This window comes from Scatophagus argus, chromosome 9 (assembly GCF_020382885.2).
Source record: "Scatophagus argus isolate fScaArg1 chromosome 9, fScaArg1.pri, whole genome shotgun sequence".
Lineage (NCBI taxonomy): Eukaryota > Metazoa > Chordata > Actinopteri > Scatophagidae > Scatophagus > Scatophagus argus.
The window spans coordinates 12431175-12448198 of record NC_058501.1 but is presented as its reverse complement, the minus strand read 5'-3'; the positions used below and the strand labels follow the sequence as shown (position 1 = coordinate 12448198).

The 17024-nt window shown below is 40.1% G+C and overlaps 2 protein-coding genes across 8 annotated transcripts; both read left to right on the top strand.

The window, feature by feature from the left end:
- The first annotated feature begins 654 nt into the window (after nt 1-654).
- LOC124065276 lies at nt 655-11673 on the top strand. 6 transcript variants are annotated; one of them, XM_046400529.1, is made up of 11 exons: nt 853-1011; nt 1561-2087; nt 2745-3257; nt 4024-7287; nt 7393-7604; nt 7696-7966; nt 8696-8902; nt 9001-9096; nt 9206-9392; nt 9627-9828; nt 9928-11673. In XM_046400529.1, the coding sequence occupies exons 2-11, from the start codon at nt 1604-1606 to the stop codon at nt 11215-11217; spliced, it is 6726 nt and encodes a 2241-aa protein (XP_046256485.1). In that variant the 5' UTR covers nt 853-1011; nt 1561-1603; the 3' UTR covers nt 11218-11673. The 6 variants fall into 6 exon arrangements, with proteins under 6 accessions (XP_046256481.1, XP_046256482.1, XP_046256485.1 ...); XM_046400528.1 differs by having other exon boundaries at nt 4024-7604; nt 7696-7782; nt 7864-7966; XM_046400525.1 differs by having other exon boundaries at nt 655-936; nt 4024-7604.
- A 686-nt stretch (nt 11674-12359) lies between these two features.
- znf576.2 (zinc finger protein 576, tandem duplicate 2) lies at nt 12360-16360 on the top strand. 2 transcript variants are annotated; one of them, XM_046400374.1, is made up of 5 exons: nt 12360-12512; nt 13227-13415; nt 13520-13635; nt 14230-14373; nt 14534-16360. In XM_046400374.1, exons 2-5 carry the CDS (start codon nt 13271-13273, stop codon nt 15377-15379), a joined length of 1251 nt encoding a protein of 416 aa, XP_046256330.1. In that variant the 5' UTR covers nt 12360-12512; nt 13227-13270; the 3' UTR covers nt 15380-16360. The 2 variants fall into 2 exon arrangements, with proteins under 2 accessions (XP_046256330.1, XP_046256331.1); XM_046400375.1 differs by lacking the exon at nt 12360-12512 and adding an exon at nt 12568-12804.
- Nucleotides 16361-17024: the final 664 nt, after the last annotated feature.

Sequence of the window (17024 nt, the reverse complement as noted above, 5' to 3'; positions counted from 1 at the left end):
TCTGAATATCAGTGTAAGATATCATGGCACATATCTATTATACTGTAAGTCATTAAATATGTAAATATCAGTAGAAATTCTGAGATATGAACATCTGTGGCAGCAGTACAGCACAGTATGCTCATTAACTTTATCATCATTAGTTTATAGAGGTTTCCAGGGACTGAAGCTGAATAATGACATCTCACAGTGGGGTACAACCCTGTGAAGAAGACCCTACAACGCACGCTTCAATAGCACCACCAAGTGGCTGTTACTTTTACTTTTGCCAGGAGATACAATCTTATTCGATCTTGTTCAGTTGTGTCTCAGGGATGATTTTCCAGTATTTTATTTTTCCATAAGGATGTTATTTCTTTCAATCAGTGAGATTTTGATTACTGTTTTTGCATGATGGCCAGGACATGTTGTACAGTACCTGTATATACCTGCACACACATTTTAGATATTTTTTAGATTCTGCATATTCTTATTTCTATCCAAGTCTTAAGCATGCACATCTGCTTCTTGACACCCAGTTGCTAATAACTGTTAAATACGACCAGTTTCAGTCAAGGGTTTAAGTATAAAGGTTGTCCTGTGTTGTACAGATTCTAATTTCCTTAGAGGAAAATTCGTCATTTTGCTATAGTAATAAAATTGACATTAACAAAAACGTGATGTCTGCTGGATCCATCAATAAATGTATTCTGAAATTGATTAGAATATGTTAAGTGGCCTAACTGGAATCAAACCTGCTGCGTTGTGTGGTTGTGCTGTAGTTTGAGCAGAGTGGCCAGTGGATGAGTGGGCGACTGACCGTGGAAAACCACAATTCCCATGACTCCCCTGCGCCTATTGTCAGACGTGACGTCAGGATGTCTGCAGCTTCTCCGTGTTGGCTTTGTGCTCGTGCGACGCGACGCGGAGATGTTTGGGCGAACGTCTGGGCCGTAGGTAACCTCAAATCTACATCCTCCTGCATTCACACAGCTATTAGTGTGTTTCTGTCCAAGAGAGGTGGCGCAGAAAGTGAGTGAATGCTTAGCATCTTCGACGCAATAACATGCCGGAAATATTAGCATTTTGCAATCCATGTTTATTTTGTTTGTTTTTGTTTTTTTTTAAACCGCAAATCAGTGAATTTAAGCTAAATGCGCTGTCTTTTTCCATGTGTCTGGGGTTGTGGAAAGGATTGTTTGAGAAAATTGTAAGCATATTAAGCACACAATGTTCATATAGATTCAAGCGTTGAATTTGGGTCATACTCCAGCCTCCAACGGCTGCCCTCCATGTCCGTCGGTCTCCTTTTGTAATACAAATGTTTTAAATCCATTCATTCTCCGGTCTCCCAGCTGTCGCCATGTACACAACAAAGCTGCTGTTCACTGCTTCTAAAAAAAAAAAAATCTAAAAAATCAACTAAAATCAAAGACTCAGGTTTTATAATGTGTTGCAATAAATTTAAGTGATGCAAAGATATTGCATGGTTGGTGTTTGGAGACAGTGGGCATGTATCTGTTGCTTTACCTGTGTAATTAACATTCATTCTGCGTTTGTGTGTGTGACCTAACCTCATAGAAACATGAACAAGTGTATTTGAGAAGGCAAGAGGCAAGGAGCCATGCAGAGTCCGAACCAGTCAAACAGTGGGCCAAACCCTGTGACCACAGCAACCGCAGAGAAACCACTGGACACCCAGACTGAAGCTCAGCCAGCACAAAGTGAACCAGATGCACAAGAAAAGGAGAATAAATCAGCTGCTTCGACTGAGCCTGTAACACCAATCACACACCAGGAAAATGGGACACAGGCAGAAGCACCTGCAACTGTGGCAGTCACACAAGCAGTGGAGAATCAGCCTGCTGCTCAGCCACTGGCTGTGCCTCCAGATAACATTGAAGGGATGGAGCTGGACTCTGCTTCAAAGCCAAGTGTCCCCACTGAGCCTGTGCCAGATATAAATACAGATCAAGGGTGTGATGGGCAAAAGGCAAAGAAACAGGATAAAGGTGTGCATGATGGTAGGAAATATGTTCCCTCCAAGAAGGCAATGGTGGATCCTCTGAAGGTGGACATGTCCAAACTACTGGTTATGCCTCTCACATGTGAGTATTTTACCTTTTATAATGTGTCATCTGTATCATACCTCCCTGAATGAGGCTAGGAGTGAGAGATCTGTTTGGAGTTTGATCAGTAGTTCAAGTTTAGGACTACCCTTCCCCCCATGAAATTTAAAAATAAGAGCACTTTAAGTCACATTTCCTGGATGGGAGATTCAGAGGTCTTCTTACATTCCAGTTTACAGTGTGATAGCATGTGGTGTGGTCATGGTGATCCACAAAGTAAACAGATGTTGTACCAGAGGAATTCTACTGTGGTTTTTCTACAGAAGCGTGGTGACTATTGTGATTTATCGCTGTTGCTGTTGTTTTAGTTTAAATACAACATATTCACAAGAATATCTCTGCACAAACACTATAGTGGAATTCATTATTATGGTTTTAAATTTCATTTGACCATACTGATATGTCAACTTTGGTTAAATCTGTACAGTTTCTGGTGTTGAATAGCAGCCTAACAAAAAACTGCAGGTTAGACCTAGACTAATACTTTGGTTAGGCAATTATATTTATGTTAGTAGCTGATGTATTATGATTACATTTTTTAAACTCTCTTATATCTATATTGCTTTTCCAATTTTGACTTCTCATATGTGACAATAAATTTAACTGTTAACCCCCTTCTGTCTTGTTTCCCTGTAGCATCTCAGCTGTCCCTGCAATGCATGGAGTGCCACATAATCTTCAGTGATCATAAGAGCAAAGAGCGTCATCTGAAGCTGAGCCACCCAGCAGAATATGAACATTGCATACTGAGAAATGCCCTTTTCGCCTGTTATGTTTGTGACCGCCACTTCACAAACTCCACAGACCTAATGGCCCATCAGAAAGCCCACACAGAGAAGAAACCCTTCAAGTGTCCAATCTGTGGCCAGGCCTTCAACAGATCATCAGAGCTCACGCATCATAAAAAAATTCATATTGGCTTGGATGGTTACACCTGCATTGATTGTGGTAAACCTTGCAAAACTATGACATTGCTCAAGTATCACCGCCGCACGCACACTGGAGAGAGGCCGTATGTTTGTAAGGAGTGTGGAAAGAGGTTCACCATGTCCAAAACTCTGCAGAAACATATGGTGTCACACTTGCCAGAGGGAGCTGAAGGAGACGGTGGAGATACCACAACTAAAGCACAACCGAAGAAGGATGATGGTAAGAAAAATATACAAGTTTCGGATGTCTTATAATTTAAAACGATAACACATTTTTAGCTATGCTAGCAGCATAGGCTTAGGGATGATAAGTCTTTGTCTATTAGTCAGTCCACCACATTCGTCCAAGGTAGAATATCTTAAAAACTATTAGATGAATTTCCATGAGAGTGTACATATGTGGTTCTGAACAAAATGTCTGGATGGATCACCATGAACTACAGACATTCATCTCCCTAAGATGAAGTATAACCACATTGCTGATCCTTTAACTTGTCATACCGTATCATCATCAGGTCAAAGTTTAAATTTGTCCATTACTATGGTTTCTAGCCAAAAACGCAACCAACAATATTCCCATCAGCAACAGCTGTTGCATGTAGTGCTAATTAGCATGTATTAACAGACTACACTAAGACATGAAGATTGTAAATACCATACCTGCAGAATGGAACAAGACTGAGGATGGAACACTACTTGAAAGGCTTAAGGTGATAAGTTACTTATAGGGATGGTGACAACTCTCTCAAATATATTTGATGCATTAGAACATAAAAATATCCAATTATTGTTCTCACTGTCCAACATTTTTACTTTTTAAGATTACTATTATCATTATTTTATTGGTATTGGCCAAAAAATTATCAGTTATCATTATCTGCCCTGAAATTCTATATCAGTTCATTGAAAAATCATAGAGGTCTAGAAAACAAGCTGTTGCAGGATATATACCACAAATGCATCATAACTGTCTTTATGGTTTTTAGGTGCTTCTACAAAGTATCCTTGTGCTGTGTGCAAGGCCACTTTCAAGACTACAAAGACACGACTACATCACATGAAAACAAAGCACAAACTGTTGCCTGCTGCAGGCAATAATTCCCTCCCACCTGGACAACAAGTGAAACAAAGTGCACCCATTATTACTCCAATATCTGTTTGTCAACCCGCACTACTACAAGTGGAGCCCAATGGACCTCTGCAAAGAGTTGATGCTAATATTGACACTGAGCAGATTCGCAAACTTATCGAATCTTTAGGAAATGTACAGAAAGTGAACCAAGTTGTCATACTGGGGCAGGTGCCACCTCATGCTCCACCACTGGAAGTACAACAGACACCACAGCTGGCAGAACCATTGAATTTGAATCTCAATCCTCCACAGATAGATTTTATGGGACCGAAGCAGACGGAATCTAAAACAACTGAATTGGACCCTTCAAATAATCCATGTGATTCAATGGAACAAACAATTATACTGGAACCTATAACACCAGATGGTCACTTGGAAAACCCTTCCTTCTCAGAAATGGGTTCCCACATAGCAGCAGGTGAAAATATAGAACTAACACTTGTTCAGACTGAACAAATAGAAAGGCCTGAGGGAGAGATGATGCATCAGATCCTTCAACAGCCCGATATTAGTGTAATTCAGTCTGATACCACTGATCAAACGGTTTGTCAGAATGAAGATGTTCTGAAACAAAACCTGGAACAAACAGTCATATTAGAACTTACCCCTGCCTTGATACCAACTGTGGAACTGGAACAATCCCAAACAATGCCACAAAATGAAATCCCATCCTCCTCTCTACTACCAACCACTGAACTGGAGAAGACTCCTGATCAGACTCCAGATCAGACTGTAATAGCCGAGCAGGAAACTGTAATCTCAGCCCCACCACTTTTGCATACAGTTGAGTTGGAGCTCACACCTTTACAAAGAGAACAACAGGACTTTACTTCTTGCCCTTTTGTTCCACCAGACACACTTACACAAACCCCATGTGAATCTGAAACGAATCACAAAGATTCACAGATACAAACACTAAGCCCAGATCAGGTTCACCCTGTCACTGATGGAGCTGCTGAACAAGATGTACTTGATCAAGAACCATTGCTGCTAGATAGTAAAGGCAGTCAGAAGCAGATGGAGAACCTGTCTGCAGCAGAGGACCTCTCCGCTAAAGAAGAGGTGCCCTCACAATTAGAAACAAAGCAGGTCCCGCCGATCTCAGAGTTACCCGTAAATGTAATGTCGGCTCAAGAACTGGTGAAAGTGCGGAAAAGAAAGCCAGCCAGGGCATTTATTTTTCAAGGATATATGCAAGAACTGGTCAGATCCATGGACAAGGATGATTTAAAAATTGATCCCCAACCTGCAAAACGTCAGCGAACAAACAAGTCTCATCTTGTTGTTAAATTTGGTCCACAAAGCAAAGAGATGAAAAACAAAAAACAAAAGAAGCCATCACAGCAACGTCAGCAAACACAGGAATCTGTGATGCGAAGCAAAAGACCAACAACAATCTCAGACAAAAAAGTACCATCACAGAAGAAGGGGAGAAAGGGAAAAAAGGACAAGAAAGTGGGACATTTGGTATCTATAGATGGACTAAATTCACCTTCATCAACCCCGGACCCACAGGTGCAACAAATCAAAGAGAATACAAGGAAAAACAAAATGAAGAAGCTGAAAAAAGTGGCCACAGAGGGTGGTACACATAAAAGTGAGCACAAAATTGTAGCCTCACCTGTATTAAAAAAGAAAAATCAAGCAAAAATAATGCAAAAAGATCAGCCCAAGAATGTAAAAGATGGGAAGCGAAAGAAAAACCTGCCAAGAGAGGAAGAAGACAAAAGCACAGTTTCAGTAGACATACTTGGCCCACACGTAACACAAGATGCTCTACTTCTTCTGAAAGGTCATAAACAACCCCAGTTGAAAGTTTACAAGTTAGACACTTCAAAGGCATCGAGCCAGACACAGGAGGCTTCACATCAGGAGTCCCAGACATTGTCCCAACAGAGCAAAGTCAACCAACTCAAACATCCAGCAACTGAGTCTACAAATAATCTCAGAGCAGAAGTTAAGAAAAAGGGAGGAAGACCCAAAAAGAACCAGAAAGCTCTTTCATTGTTGTCCGCGCTACAGGTTTCTGCTGAGACGTTGCCCACCAAGCCAAAGACCACCAGAAAACGTAAAACCCCCTCAAAAGTGGAGACTGAAGGAGTGATATCTTCATCTCATTCCAAGCGTGCCTTAGAGTGTAAACACTGTGGGGAGCGATTTAGTGAGGTTTCGTCCCTTCAGAAACACAAGGTGACGGTGCATATTATAGAGAGTCCTGGTCTCACTTACACTAATGGGAACATCTTTGAAGGCGTCTCCAGGATGGATCTTTACCAGCTTCCAAAACATGATAATGTTGTTGGGGTGATGAATGCTGCTACGGACTGGGATACTGAGCCTGAGATAGGAGAGATGGCATTAGAGGACAGAGAGCGAAGTGTCTCTTTTCCAGCTTTGATTCCATCCCCATCTTTACCTATTCCTTCTTCAGATGTTGAAATTAGCGTCTGTGAAGGTAAGGGTGGAAGCAAAACTGGAGCGGAAGATCAATCTCATATCTCTCCAGAAGTACCCTCACCATCTGATCAAATGAAACACAGTGCGACCCCTCAGACAAAGAGCTGTGAGAAAGGAGAACTATTGAAATCAAATAGGAACAAGCGAGAGGAAAGTACGCAGAAGAATCCTGGCTCAGAAGTTGAAGTCCATGGTGTCATGGATGAAGATATTAAGGAGGGTTTACTTCTCGAGGTAGATTTAGTCACTGTTGGGGAGCAGAATGAAAGAGGTGATCCAAATTTTCATGAAGTCACTGTTTCTCAAAATGAACCAAATAAATGCTGCAATTCTGAGGGTGGAAATACTGGACAAATTGGTAATGAAACAGAAAAAAATCTCACTTTGCAAACCGTGTCATGCTCCACTCATCAAGTGGAGATCAAAGAAGAAGAGGAAGAAATCTTAGTCCAGAAGAAAAAAGGGGGCAAAGGAGCTGTTGCAAGGAATGCTACAAGGGGACAGAAAAGAGGAACAGGACATCTCAAAGTGGACATGATATCAAAGAGTGTTTCAGTTGAAGATACTGTCAGAGTAACAGAATCAGAGAAACAACAGCAAGAATGTCAAGTAGTTTATGAAGAACATACTGTCCCCTCGGATTCAGAAATTAATGATGAAAGTGAGACTGCCGCACAGCATTCAAATCTAGAGACCATTCCTGAATTTGAGGCTGACAGAGCTACTGCTCCTTCCGCATCTTTGCCTTCTTTGCCCTCTACATCAGAGGAATCTCCTGAAGACCAAGTTGTGTTTGAGCTGAAGTCAGTTACCACTAGTGTTGAGGAGGTAATGAGTGACAGAGGACTGCAGGGCGGAGAGGAACTTGACAGGGACCAGTCTCCTGGCATTATACTTGAGAAGTTCCTCACCTCAAGACAAAGAGCAACTGCTGACAAGGAGCTCTGTCTGATGACAGCAAGGAACAATCAAAGACAGGTGTGATACTAATTGTACTAACAAACATGATACATAAACAACAAATGATGAATTAAACATTGCACACTTATAACATTTGGTTTCATTCCAGGGTTTGGACAGCACTTCCGAGAATGAAGTACAATTCCTTGGAAACCAGGATATCAAAGTTGAAGAGAATGTCTCAGAACCACCACTGGTAGCAGCCACCTCTCAAAATAGACAGAGTGCAGTTGTACATCCACAGCACAATCGTGATATAAGGACTGTTTTGGTGAAGGAGGAGTGCACCCTCGTGTTGAATGAGGTCCAGACCACGCAGGGCAGAAGACACATCCGATGGAATGTGGAGCCAGCCAGCACTGAAAACACCTCCAGTCCATGTAAGTGCTAAGCCACACTGTAGGCACATTTTAAAGTACTAATTCAACATTTTGGGAAACATGAATATTAGCTTTTTTTTTTAGAGTTAGGTAAGAAGATCGATACCACTCACATGTCTTATGCATTATGTTATTACGTTTAGTTCATCTAAGTTTAGTCTAAGTTTTATATTTTAAATTTTTACTTAAATTACTTGGGTCCTTGTACAAAAAGAACAAACAAACAAAAAAAAACATTCATCTCATATAAAGAGAAAAGATGTATCACCACATTTTGCTCTAAGCTATTTCCCAGCTGCAGTCCCTGGGCAGGTAGACAAAAACATGAAAGGGAAACAGAGGTAAACAGCTAGCTTGGCTCATACCAAAATGTAAAAATAACACCTAAAGCTTACTCATAAATAATTAATTTTACTACTGCCTATCCATTCACAAACAGAATTGTAAAAAAAATGACAATTTTAAGCTTAAGTAGACGTAGCAACAACAATTAAGAGCAGTTACAGACTTAATGTCTATAGTCTTAGTGTCAGGTGAGCACCAAAAATGCAAACAAACACCTTTGGGGATGGATAAACTGTTGTTACACAAACTGCTGCCTCATATTTATCCAGTACAAGGCTAATCACCTGCTATCTCTTAAATAAGCCTTAGTATTAAATCCACTTTGTACACTGCATGAACAGTCTGTAAATGTTTGAATGGATGTTTGTGATTTTTTGCTTTCAGTCATGGAGAGTGGGGAGACAACAAGGGATTGTCACATCAGCCCTGGATTCAACACTAGCCAGTGTATCTTCTACCCAGTGAAAGAGGAGGAGAGGGAGGTCCTACTGGGAGCCGCTCAGACCAACAGTGAGAATTTAACCACGGGGACATCCAGTGATGCCATGCAGAGTGAGCTTGAGCAACATCAAGCAACAGATAGTAATTTAGGTGAGTCGTTCCCTTTTACAGTGGCATTCCTCATTTGTGAAAGGTTATCTGAACAACTCTATTAATATTTTATCTTTTAATATTGAATCTGTCTATAGCAGATGAAGGGAGCCACTCTGCACCAGACTACCGCAAAATGAAAGTGAGGGGATTATTATCAGAAACTGGGGTCAGTGACTTTGCAGATGGACAAGGTTTGTTTTCTAATTTAAAATGACCGGTTATTGCAGCTACTTAAAGCCAGTTATCAAAAATTGTCATCTTACATAAAAACTAACTTGTATATAATAATTGATGTTTCAGCTGAGACAGATGCTGAGTGGCAGCAATCACCAGACCTCCAGGACTTCCTCCTCCAGAGTTCAGATGAGGAGGAAGTCGGGGGTTTTGAATTGTCTGATCCTCAGCTTGACTCTGAAGCAGAAGTAATGGCCTATTTCTACAAGAGCCAAACAAACAACACTCAGCAATCAGATGAAATGTCTCAAAAGTACAGTACATCTTATCTGCTTTTGTCTTCATATTTTGACAGAAAATTTCTCAAAAATATTGGCTGTTTTTTTTTATTAAAATGTATTAATGCTGTCCTAGTTTTGTTATAATGTAAAATGATCTTATATGGTACAGTTTATGGGAAATTAATTTGTTAAATATTTTGCCATGTGGTTCTCATTGGTGTGTTTTGTTTGTTTGTTTGTTTGTTTTTTGTCTTTTTGTCCCTTAGTTTGCCAACTTCAGCGGGCCAGCTCCAAACACCTAGAGAGAGAACAAAAGAGCCCATTGATTACTTCACCAAGTATTTTGGTTGGGATACTTGGGTGGAAATTGCCAGTTGCACAAATAAATTGTCCAACATGCCCAGTCCTGTCACAGCCAGAGAGGTTGCACAGTTTGTTGGGATCCACATTGCAATGGGAACTTTGAAGGTTTGTACTCTATTGTGACCCTTGTTTTGAATTTGTATTTTGCTCTTTAATTTCACATAAGGCCTCTAACTGTTTATTTGGTCTCTTGCTATAATTCAGTTTCCTAGTCCAAAGCTCTACTGGGAGGAATTAACCAAGGTGCCCTTGGTTGCAGAAGCGATGCCACTTTCCCGTTTCCTCAAGCTGTCTCGCATGTTGAAGCTTGCTTCTCCAGTGAAGGATTCAGTCAACAGTAACATTTTGGAAGGAAGCCCTAATAGTGACTTTCAAAATATCGAGCAAGGTCAAAATCCCTCAAGCAGTCAAAGGGAATTTTCTCAGCATAGTGACGGGCAGAGGCAAGGGAACATGGCAAATGACCTGAACACTTCTAAAACACAGACTGATCCCCTGTGGAAGGCTCAACCATTATTGTGCCGTTTTAAAGCAGGGTGCCAGTCACTGAGACGAGATGGTGATTATGGAGTCGACCAATACCCACTTCCTTTGACTGGAAAGATACACAATAAGAAGATGTCTCTCCAATGTACTACATTAATTGGATTTGGTGGTTTTCTTTTAAACTTGGATCTTAAATTAGGTGTGTCTGGCAAAGAAGATGTTGTAGAGAACATGGTCCCCAAAGGTAGTATGGTGTTTCTTTGCAAACAGGAACTGTCCACCCCCGCTATGCTAGAGCGTCTATTAGCCTCTGGAGTTCATGGTGCAGGCAGGGTGGGAGGAGCCCGAGGACAGATTGGAGATGAGTTTGTAAGTTCAGATGGGAAGCTGATGTTACGCAGATCACACTGTGGCTTCATACTTTCTACTGCTGGAAACAGCCAGAGGAACATGGCTTCACTCATTGACAACTTTGAGAAGGCCCAGATGTCAGCTCATCTCAACAGAGATTTGCTAAATCTGTACTCTATCCCTCTCACTGCCTTGGCCCCAACCTGCTGGCCTCAAGCAGTGCTCTGGTACCTAACAGATTTGGCTTTGGTCAACTCTTGGCTCCTATACAGACAGGAACACAGGGCTGCAACTGCACCTTTGACTCTAATGGCCTTTAGATTGGAGGTGTCCAAGACTTTAATCCTCTCCAGTGGCTCTGATACACATGATTCAGTGCCCCCTCAGCCCCCCACAGAGAAGGCTCATCAAACAAACAAAACACCCAATCCCAGCATGGTGGAGGAAAGTCCTCTGCCAGATGCAGCCACACGGTACGATGGTCTAGGCCACTGGCCTGAGCAGCTTGGAGAGGGAGAGGGAGGCAGGTGTCGCTTTAGGGACTGTCAGAGAACATCTCGAGTGCTGTGCCTTAAGTGCTGTGTCTTTCTTTGTATCTCTCGCAACCACAATTGCTTTTTGAATTTCCATAGTCAAGGGAATTTGGAAAAACAGTAGGGTCCACAACAGACCTTACGCTTTATTTTGAACATTTTGCATTCCACCTTAATATGTAACTGTGCTTTTGGTGTATGTAAACCCAGCTCACCAAAATATGGAAGTATCTCCTTTATCATTCTAACTTTTCCATGATACCGTTCACTGTCATTCTTTTGTAAGGTAATTGTGCTGCATTTTAAAAAACAAATGCTTAGTGATGTGGCTTACTGTATCATTGAACAGGTGTAAAAATTAATTGCCTTCAGAAAGAAATGTAAAAAAATTACTCATAGCCATACATTTTGTGCTGCAAAGAAATGAAAAATATTATTCTGACATTACAGTCATTGTGATTGTTTTTTACTATTTATTTTAACCTTACTTCGTTTACATTTTATGATGAGCTTGTTTTTGACTATGAATTTAAACATTATTTATTTGAATTTCAGAAAACAATAAAAGACAGATGAAAGAAATACATGCCTTTTTTTGAAGACTGCTGGTAAAAGTTTGCATAATACATCTTTCTGACAGCAGACATCTTGATATACAGTATTATATGTATTACATATAAATAGTGAAATCACGAAAATAATGTTAAAATAAAAATAACTGAACTGAATATATACATACTCCTGTACAGGGGTATATTAACAACAAATACCACAGATAATATAGAGAATTGTTTTGTACGAACAAATAGTGTGAAGGGTGCACATATGTGAGAAGTGTTTGTGTGGTTACACTTGTAATATAAGGGCGATTTAATATAAATGGGTGCATGGACCTTTGGGGGGAGGGGGGTAAACAAAACAGTTACAGTAAACTGAATGAAAATAAAGTTCTTTTCGCCAAGTTGTTTTGGGTCACGTGACGGAGGTTAACCATAGATTTAGACAGAGTAGAAAATGAGATTAGTTCAAATTCATGTACATAAAGGTATAGCTGAAATGTGTTTTAGCCGCTTTTATTACATAATACAACATACTAACAGGCGTGGGAACATTTTGAAATTGAATATTTCATTGTAGTGCTACTGTACAGAAGAAATCTTTTCATTCAAGGTTTGTGTTTTTTTCCTGCGCTCACAACGATGCAACGTGTTTTCCTGTATCAACAAGGGAGCAACTCGGCTGATCTATAATGTTATTTGAATGTCTCGTCCAAACATTACATTGAATAGACGACTCGCCTGGCAGCCATCTTAGTTGTACCATCGGCTCTACAGTCACACACGAGGAAGTGTCCGATCTATCGGTTTTGTTTCTGTATGGTCAACTCTCAGTCAAACTACCTTCAAAGAGCGGTTAGAGGTAACGTAAACCTCTACTCAATTTCATATGTTATTTAAATCGTTTGCTATATGTATAGGTATTGACGTACATAGTATTGATACATAGTAAATGCATGCAAGCGCCAAAACACTAAGTTAAAACTTGCTATGTGAAAAGGCACGAAAAGTCTTCAATCCTCTGTGAATGGCAGCCAGTGTTGTTAGCGCTAATCAGAAAGCTAGCTTAACGGTAGCGCGCTCCGTAGCATAGTACTTTAAAATTAGCGCTAGCTACGTGCAGAGACAATAAACTAAAGCAGGGACGTTTTCTGGAAATAATTCTAGATTACAGCTGAGACCCATTAAGGAATTATTATCAGTTAACTGTTTACCAGATATTCGTATGCTAGCATGGAGCTAGTTAGCTTAGCTAGCGGCCTTACAGGCAGTAACGTAACATTAGTCAAGATGAGCCGAAACTTGAGTGATTCCTTTGGGGAAACTGAACTGGCTGATAGTTAAACAACCTCGGGCTAAATGCGTTTCACAGTTACCCCAGCTTAACGTGTAGTGAAAACTAATCGTATTTTTTCATCTGTTGAATATGATTGGTTCTTAACGCATTTAATGATATCTAGAGGTCCATAGAAGTGTTATGTTACCGCTGTTAACCAAAATGCTGTTTTTTCCACCTAATATGTAGCCTTCCTTTCATGGTATCTTTGCTTTTGCCTTGTCTTTTTAAATATTCTAGGAAGGTTGTTGTGAGCGCCTGTTGAGACCACCGATAATACCAGGATGGACTCGGAGATTTTAAACATAGAGGAGATAGTGATGGGACGGGGATTGCCAGATCCACCTCCGGAAGTTCCCCCTGAAAAGCCAGCTGAGCCATACAAACCCATCACTTTGAATGGACCTCCTGCACCCCCTGTTCAACCCTGTAAGTGGTACAGTGATTGCAACTTTGACTCAGTTGGCTGAAAGAAGCTAAAGTTTGACTTTGTCTTCACATGATATTTGTAATGTGCCCCCCTGTCCTTCCAGACCAGCATGAAAATCTGCAGTGTTTCCAGTGCTTCATTACGTTCTGCAGTGCCAAAGCCAAGGAAAGGCATATGAAGAAGAGCCACCGGGAAGAATATAAGCAACAGCTTCAGCAGGTAAGCTTCATAACATCAGTTTATTCATTTCAGTAGAAATGGTGACAGTCTGTACCAATCACAAACTTTATTTTGAACAAATTTGCCTTACATATGCATGACAATGTTTCATATGCACAGTCTGTTTTTTTTCTGTGATTTTTCATTTGTTGTTCCTTTTCTTTCTAATTTTCCGTGAAAATACTCAAATATTTAATGAGATGTCTTGTATTTCACCCATTGGTTTCTGCTAATTGCCCACACTAGCTTAAAGGTGCAGTATGTCATAACTGAGATCTTTTATTCTTTAGATTGCCATAAAGTTAATGACATTGCAATCCAAGAAACAAAAATAATTGCTAGCGACAAAGAGCTAAATTGCTTTCACCTGTTATGGCCTGGCTTGTGCTTGAGTAAGTTATTTTTTGAAAGTGAGATTGATCATATATGTGTGTATGTATACTTACATACATTTTTACTTTGCAAGTTGTCAATAAAACAAGACAGTCACATTCATGGCTATTAAAAACAATCTGATAAAACTGAAACATTTTCCAGGTATTTGTTTTTCTTGAGTTGTTTTAACTTTGCCTTGTCTTCTCAATGTCTTCCCAGGGAAACACACTGTTCACATGCTATGTGTGTGATCGCACATTTCTGTCATCTGAGGAGCTAACACAGCACCAGCCAACACACAGCAAGGATGACAAGCCCTTTAAATGCGTTCACTGCAAAGAGAGCTTCAAAACGTTCTCTGAAGTGAGTTTGTTAAAGTATATATTTTATTACGAAACTACTTGAACATAATTGTCACTGGCAGTGTTAAAAGTACACCACTAATGTCAAAATAAAATTAATAAGCATGTTCTAGTCTATGCTCAATGTTTCAGTTAAGCTTTTTTTCCCCTCACTTTCACAGCTGACAGCCCATAGAAGACAGTTGTGTCCAGAAAAACAGTTGGTATGTAAAGATTGCAATGAAACCTTCCGGAGTGCTGGACTGCTGCGTACTCATCGCCTGACCCAACATCCCCGCCCAGACGTAGAGCCCGTAGAACAGCCAGAGGACCCTGCGAAAACCCATCGCTGCAAGAAGTGTGGTCAGGGCTTTGAAACAGAATCAGAGCTGGTAGCACACCAGGAGAAGTACCCTGAAGGTCAGCAGTGCAATGGAAGTGCTACATCCGTCAAGAAACGTGGAAGGCCCGCCAAAACTGAAGAGTTGGCAGCTGCCGAGAAAAAGGGAAAGCGGAAAAAAAAGGATGATGCAGAAGTGCCTGAAGAGGCAGTGAAGACCACCATCACATCAGAATCTGTGACAGCACCTCCAGCAGAGGAAAAAGGAAAAATAGGTGGAGCAAAGCGTGGCCGTCCTTCTAAAGCGGCATCAAAATCAGAAACAGAAGATAAGAAGAGTCCTGAGGATGACAGTCAAGCTCCAGGAAAGGAGAAGAAACCTAAAACAGATCCAGCCACATCCCGTCAGCACCCTTGTCCTGAGTGTAACCTCACATTCCCCAGCCTGATTCAGCTCCGTGCTCACAAGAAGGAGAAACACACTCCACGGAAAGCCCATCCCTGCGAGGAATGTGAAGAGAGTTTTGCTCGTCCGGAGCAGCTGGACGCCCACATGTCCCGGGCTCATGCAGTTGGCCGCTTTGCCTGTGCAGTCTGTGGGAAGAGTTTTGGCCGTGAGCGCACCTTGAAAGCTCATGAGAAAAGCCACCCAGAGGAAAAGCCTGAAAAGCCAAGCGCAAAGAGATAATTTAGACATGGGGACTTTGCCGAAAGTGTATGGCTTTTGAAAATTTTAGTCAGGAATTGCCCTTTGTTTTTCTTTTAACATTGGAGATCATGGTTTCAGATGAGTTTGGAATGGTTTTGAAAATGACATTTTAGCAATTTTTGGATATTAAGTTTAGTTTTGATTATTATTAAAATTTTTGACCGGAACATCTCCTAAAGGACTAACCAAATGTTGTTAAATCCATCTATTACATCCTGTGTCACAAAATATAGTTTATTTGTAAAAACTGTTTTGATTAACTTTTTAAATGATTTGTTTCAGTTTTTTTTAAGCTTGAAATGCGTGTGGTGTGAATTTATTACTTGGTGTCTTGAGTTGTTCAACTCACTTTGTGGTTTAAAAACAAATGTTTTTGTAATGTTTTTTTTTTTCCTTCTTTTTTTTCCAAAGCAGATTGGGTAAATACATACTTTGATGCATATTAGATGCCTAGTAGAGATACTATGTATGGATGTTTAGACAGTTTGTCAAACGAAATGTGTAATGTACAGCTTCTGGTTCATATTTTTGCATTTTTTACACCTAATATTTTAATTATGTTCCTTTCTAAATTAAGTCTCATTGAAGAAAATTTTAAAATGACGTGATGAAGTTCTGCGAAAAATGTATTTTGGCTAAGTGCTCCAGATTCAATGTGGAGTGTTTTGCAGGTAGGCAGAAATGATCCACAATCCTGATTTGTCCTTTCACTTATTAGAATAATATTTCACGTCTTAGATATTTCTCAAATGGAACTCATGGCTCTTTAATGCATTAGAGTCCCATAAAGAACTATGTATATAATGCGTTAGTCACTGATTGGATTGTTTTTCCCCCCACTGCAATGTGTCTGGACACTGCAAAAATGTAATAAAACATGCTATCCCAAAGGAGGATGCTGAAGAAACAACTTTAGCCTTTTTGTCTTTGTTCTTAAATATAATGCAGAAACATCAAAAAGTTGTCTTGTATTTTGTGTGACAAGCCCATGACTCTGTCTAGCCACAGCAAAACAAACAAACAAACAAAACAAAACAAACAAAAAAAAAAAAACAACTGAATGAGATTTGGTCTGCAAGGCTAGCAGTACTATACTTATGTTTGACTTATATTCAGAGGTTAGCTGTGCAGTGAGACGCTTGATTTGGCTGATGTGCACCTTTAACACAGCAGCTGAACTACAGATCTGTTTGTCCGAGCACACTTAATCTCTGTGTGTCTTTCTTTATATCCTTTATGCTGTTTTGCATGTTTTGTAATGTTAAATATGAATGCAATTTTTATAAAGTTCACACAAATAGGTTCTTTGATGTGCACTCAAATGATTTGCCTAGCCTTTCAGACATCCTTACAAAAATACACAACCCAAATTCAAACTTGCTAATTCTGTACTTTTATGTAACTAAAGTAAAAAATCTGAATAATTCTTCCACACACCATGATGAAATCTATAAAAAAAATTTGATGTTTACAAGGACATGTTATAACTAAGATATTTCCGTTTAGTGTTTGATACATTTCAATTCTTATCTTATTTCTATTTTTGCTCTCTGTTGGTTCTTGTACTTATTCCGCCCTGAGATGCTGCAATATCTTAAATTAAATTGAAGTGGAGTGGAAGCAA

Coding starts and splice junctions, on each gene's coding strand:
- znf576.2 (XM_046400374.1), top strand. CDS start 13,271: ATGGACTCGGAGATTTTAAACATAGAGGAGATAGTGATGGGACGGGGA. Junction 13,416..13,519: donor TGCACCCCCTGTTCAACCCT/GTAAGTGGTACA, acceptor CTGTCCTTCCAG/ACCAGCATGAAAATCTGCAG. Junction 13,636..14,229: donor ATAAGCAACAGCTTCAGCAG/GTAAGCTTCATA, acceptor ATGTCTTCCCAG/GGAAACACACTGTTCACATG.
- LOC124065276 (XM_046400525.1), top strand. CDS start 1,604: ATGCAGAGTCCGAACCAGTCAAACAGTGGGCCAAACCCTGTGACCACA. Junction 8,903..9,000: donor AGCAACAGATAGTAATTTAG/GTGAGTCGTTCC, acceptor ATCTGTCTATAG/CAGATGAAGGGAGCCACTCT. Junction 9,829..9,927: donor TTGCAATGGGAACTTTGAAG/GTTTGTACTCTA, acceptor GCTATAATTCAG/TTTCCTAGTCCAAAGCTCTA.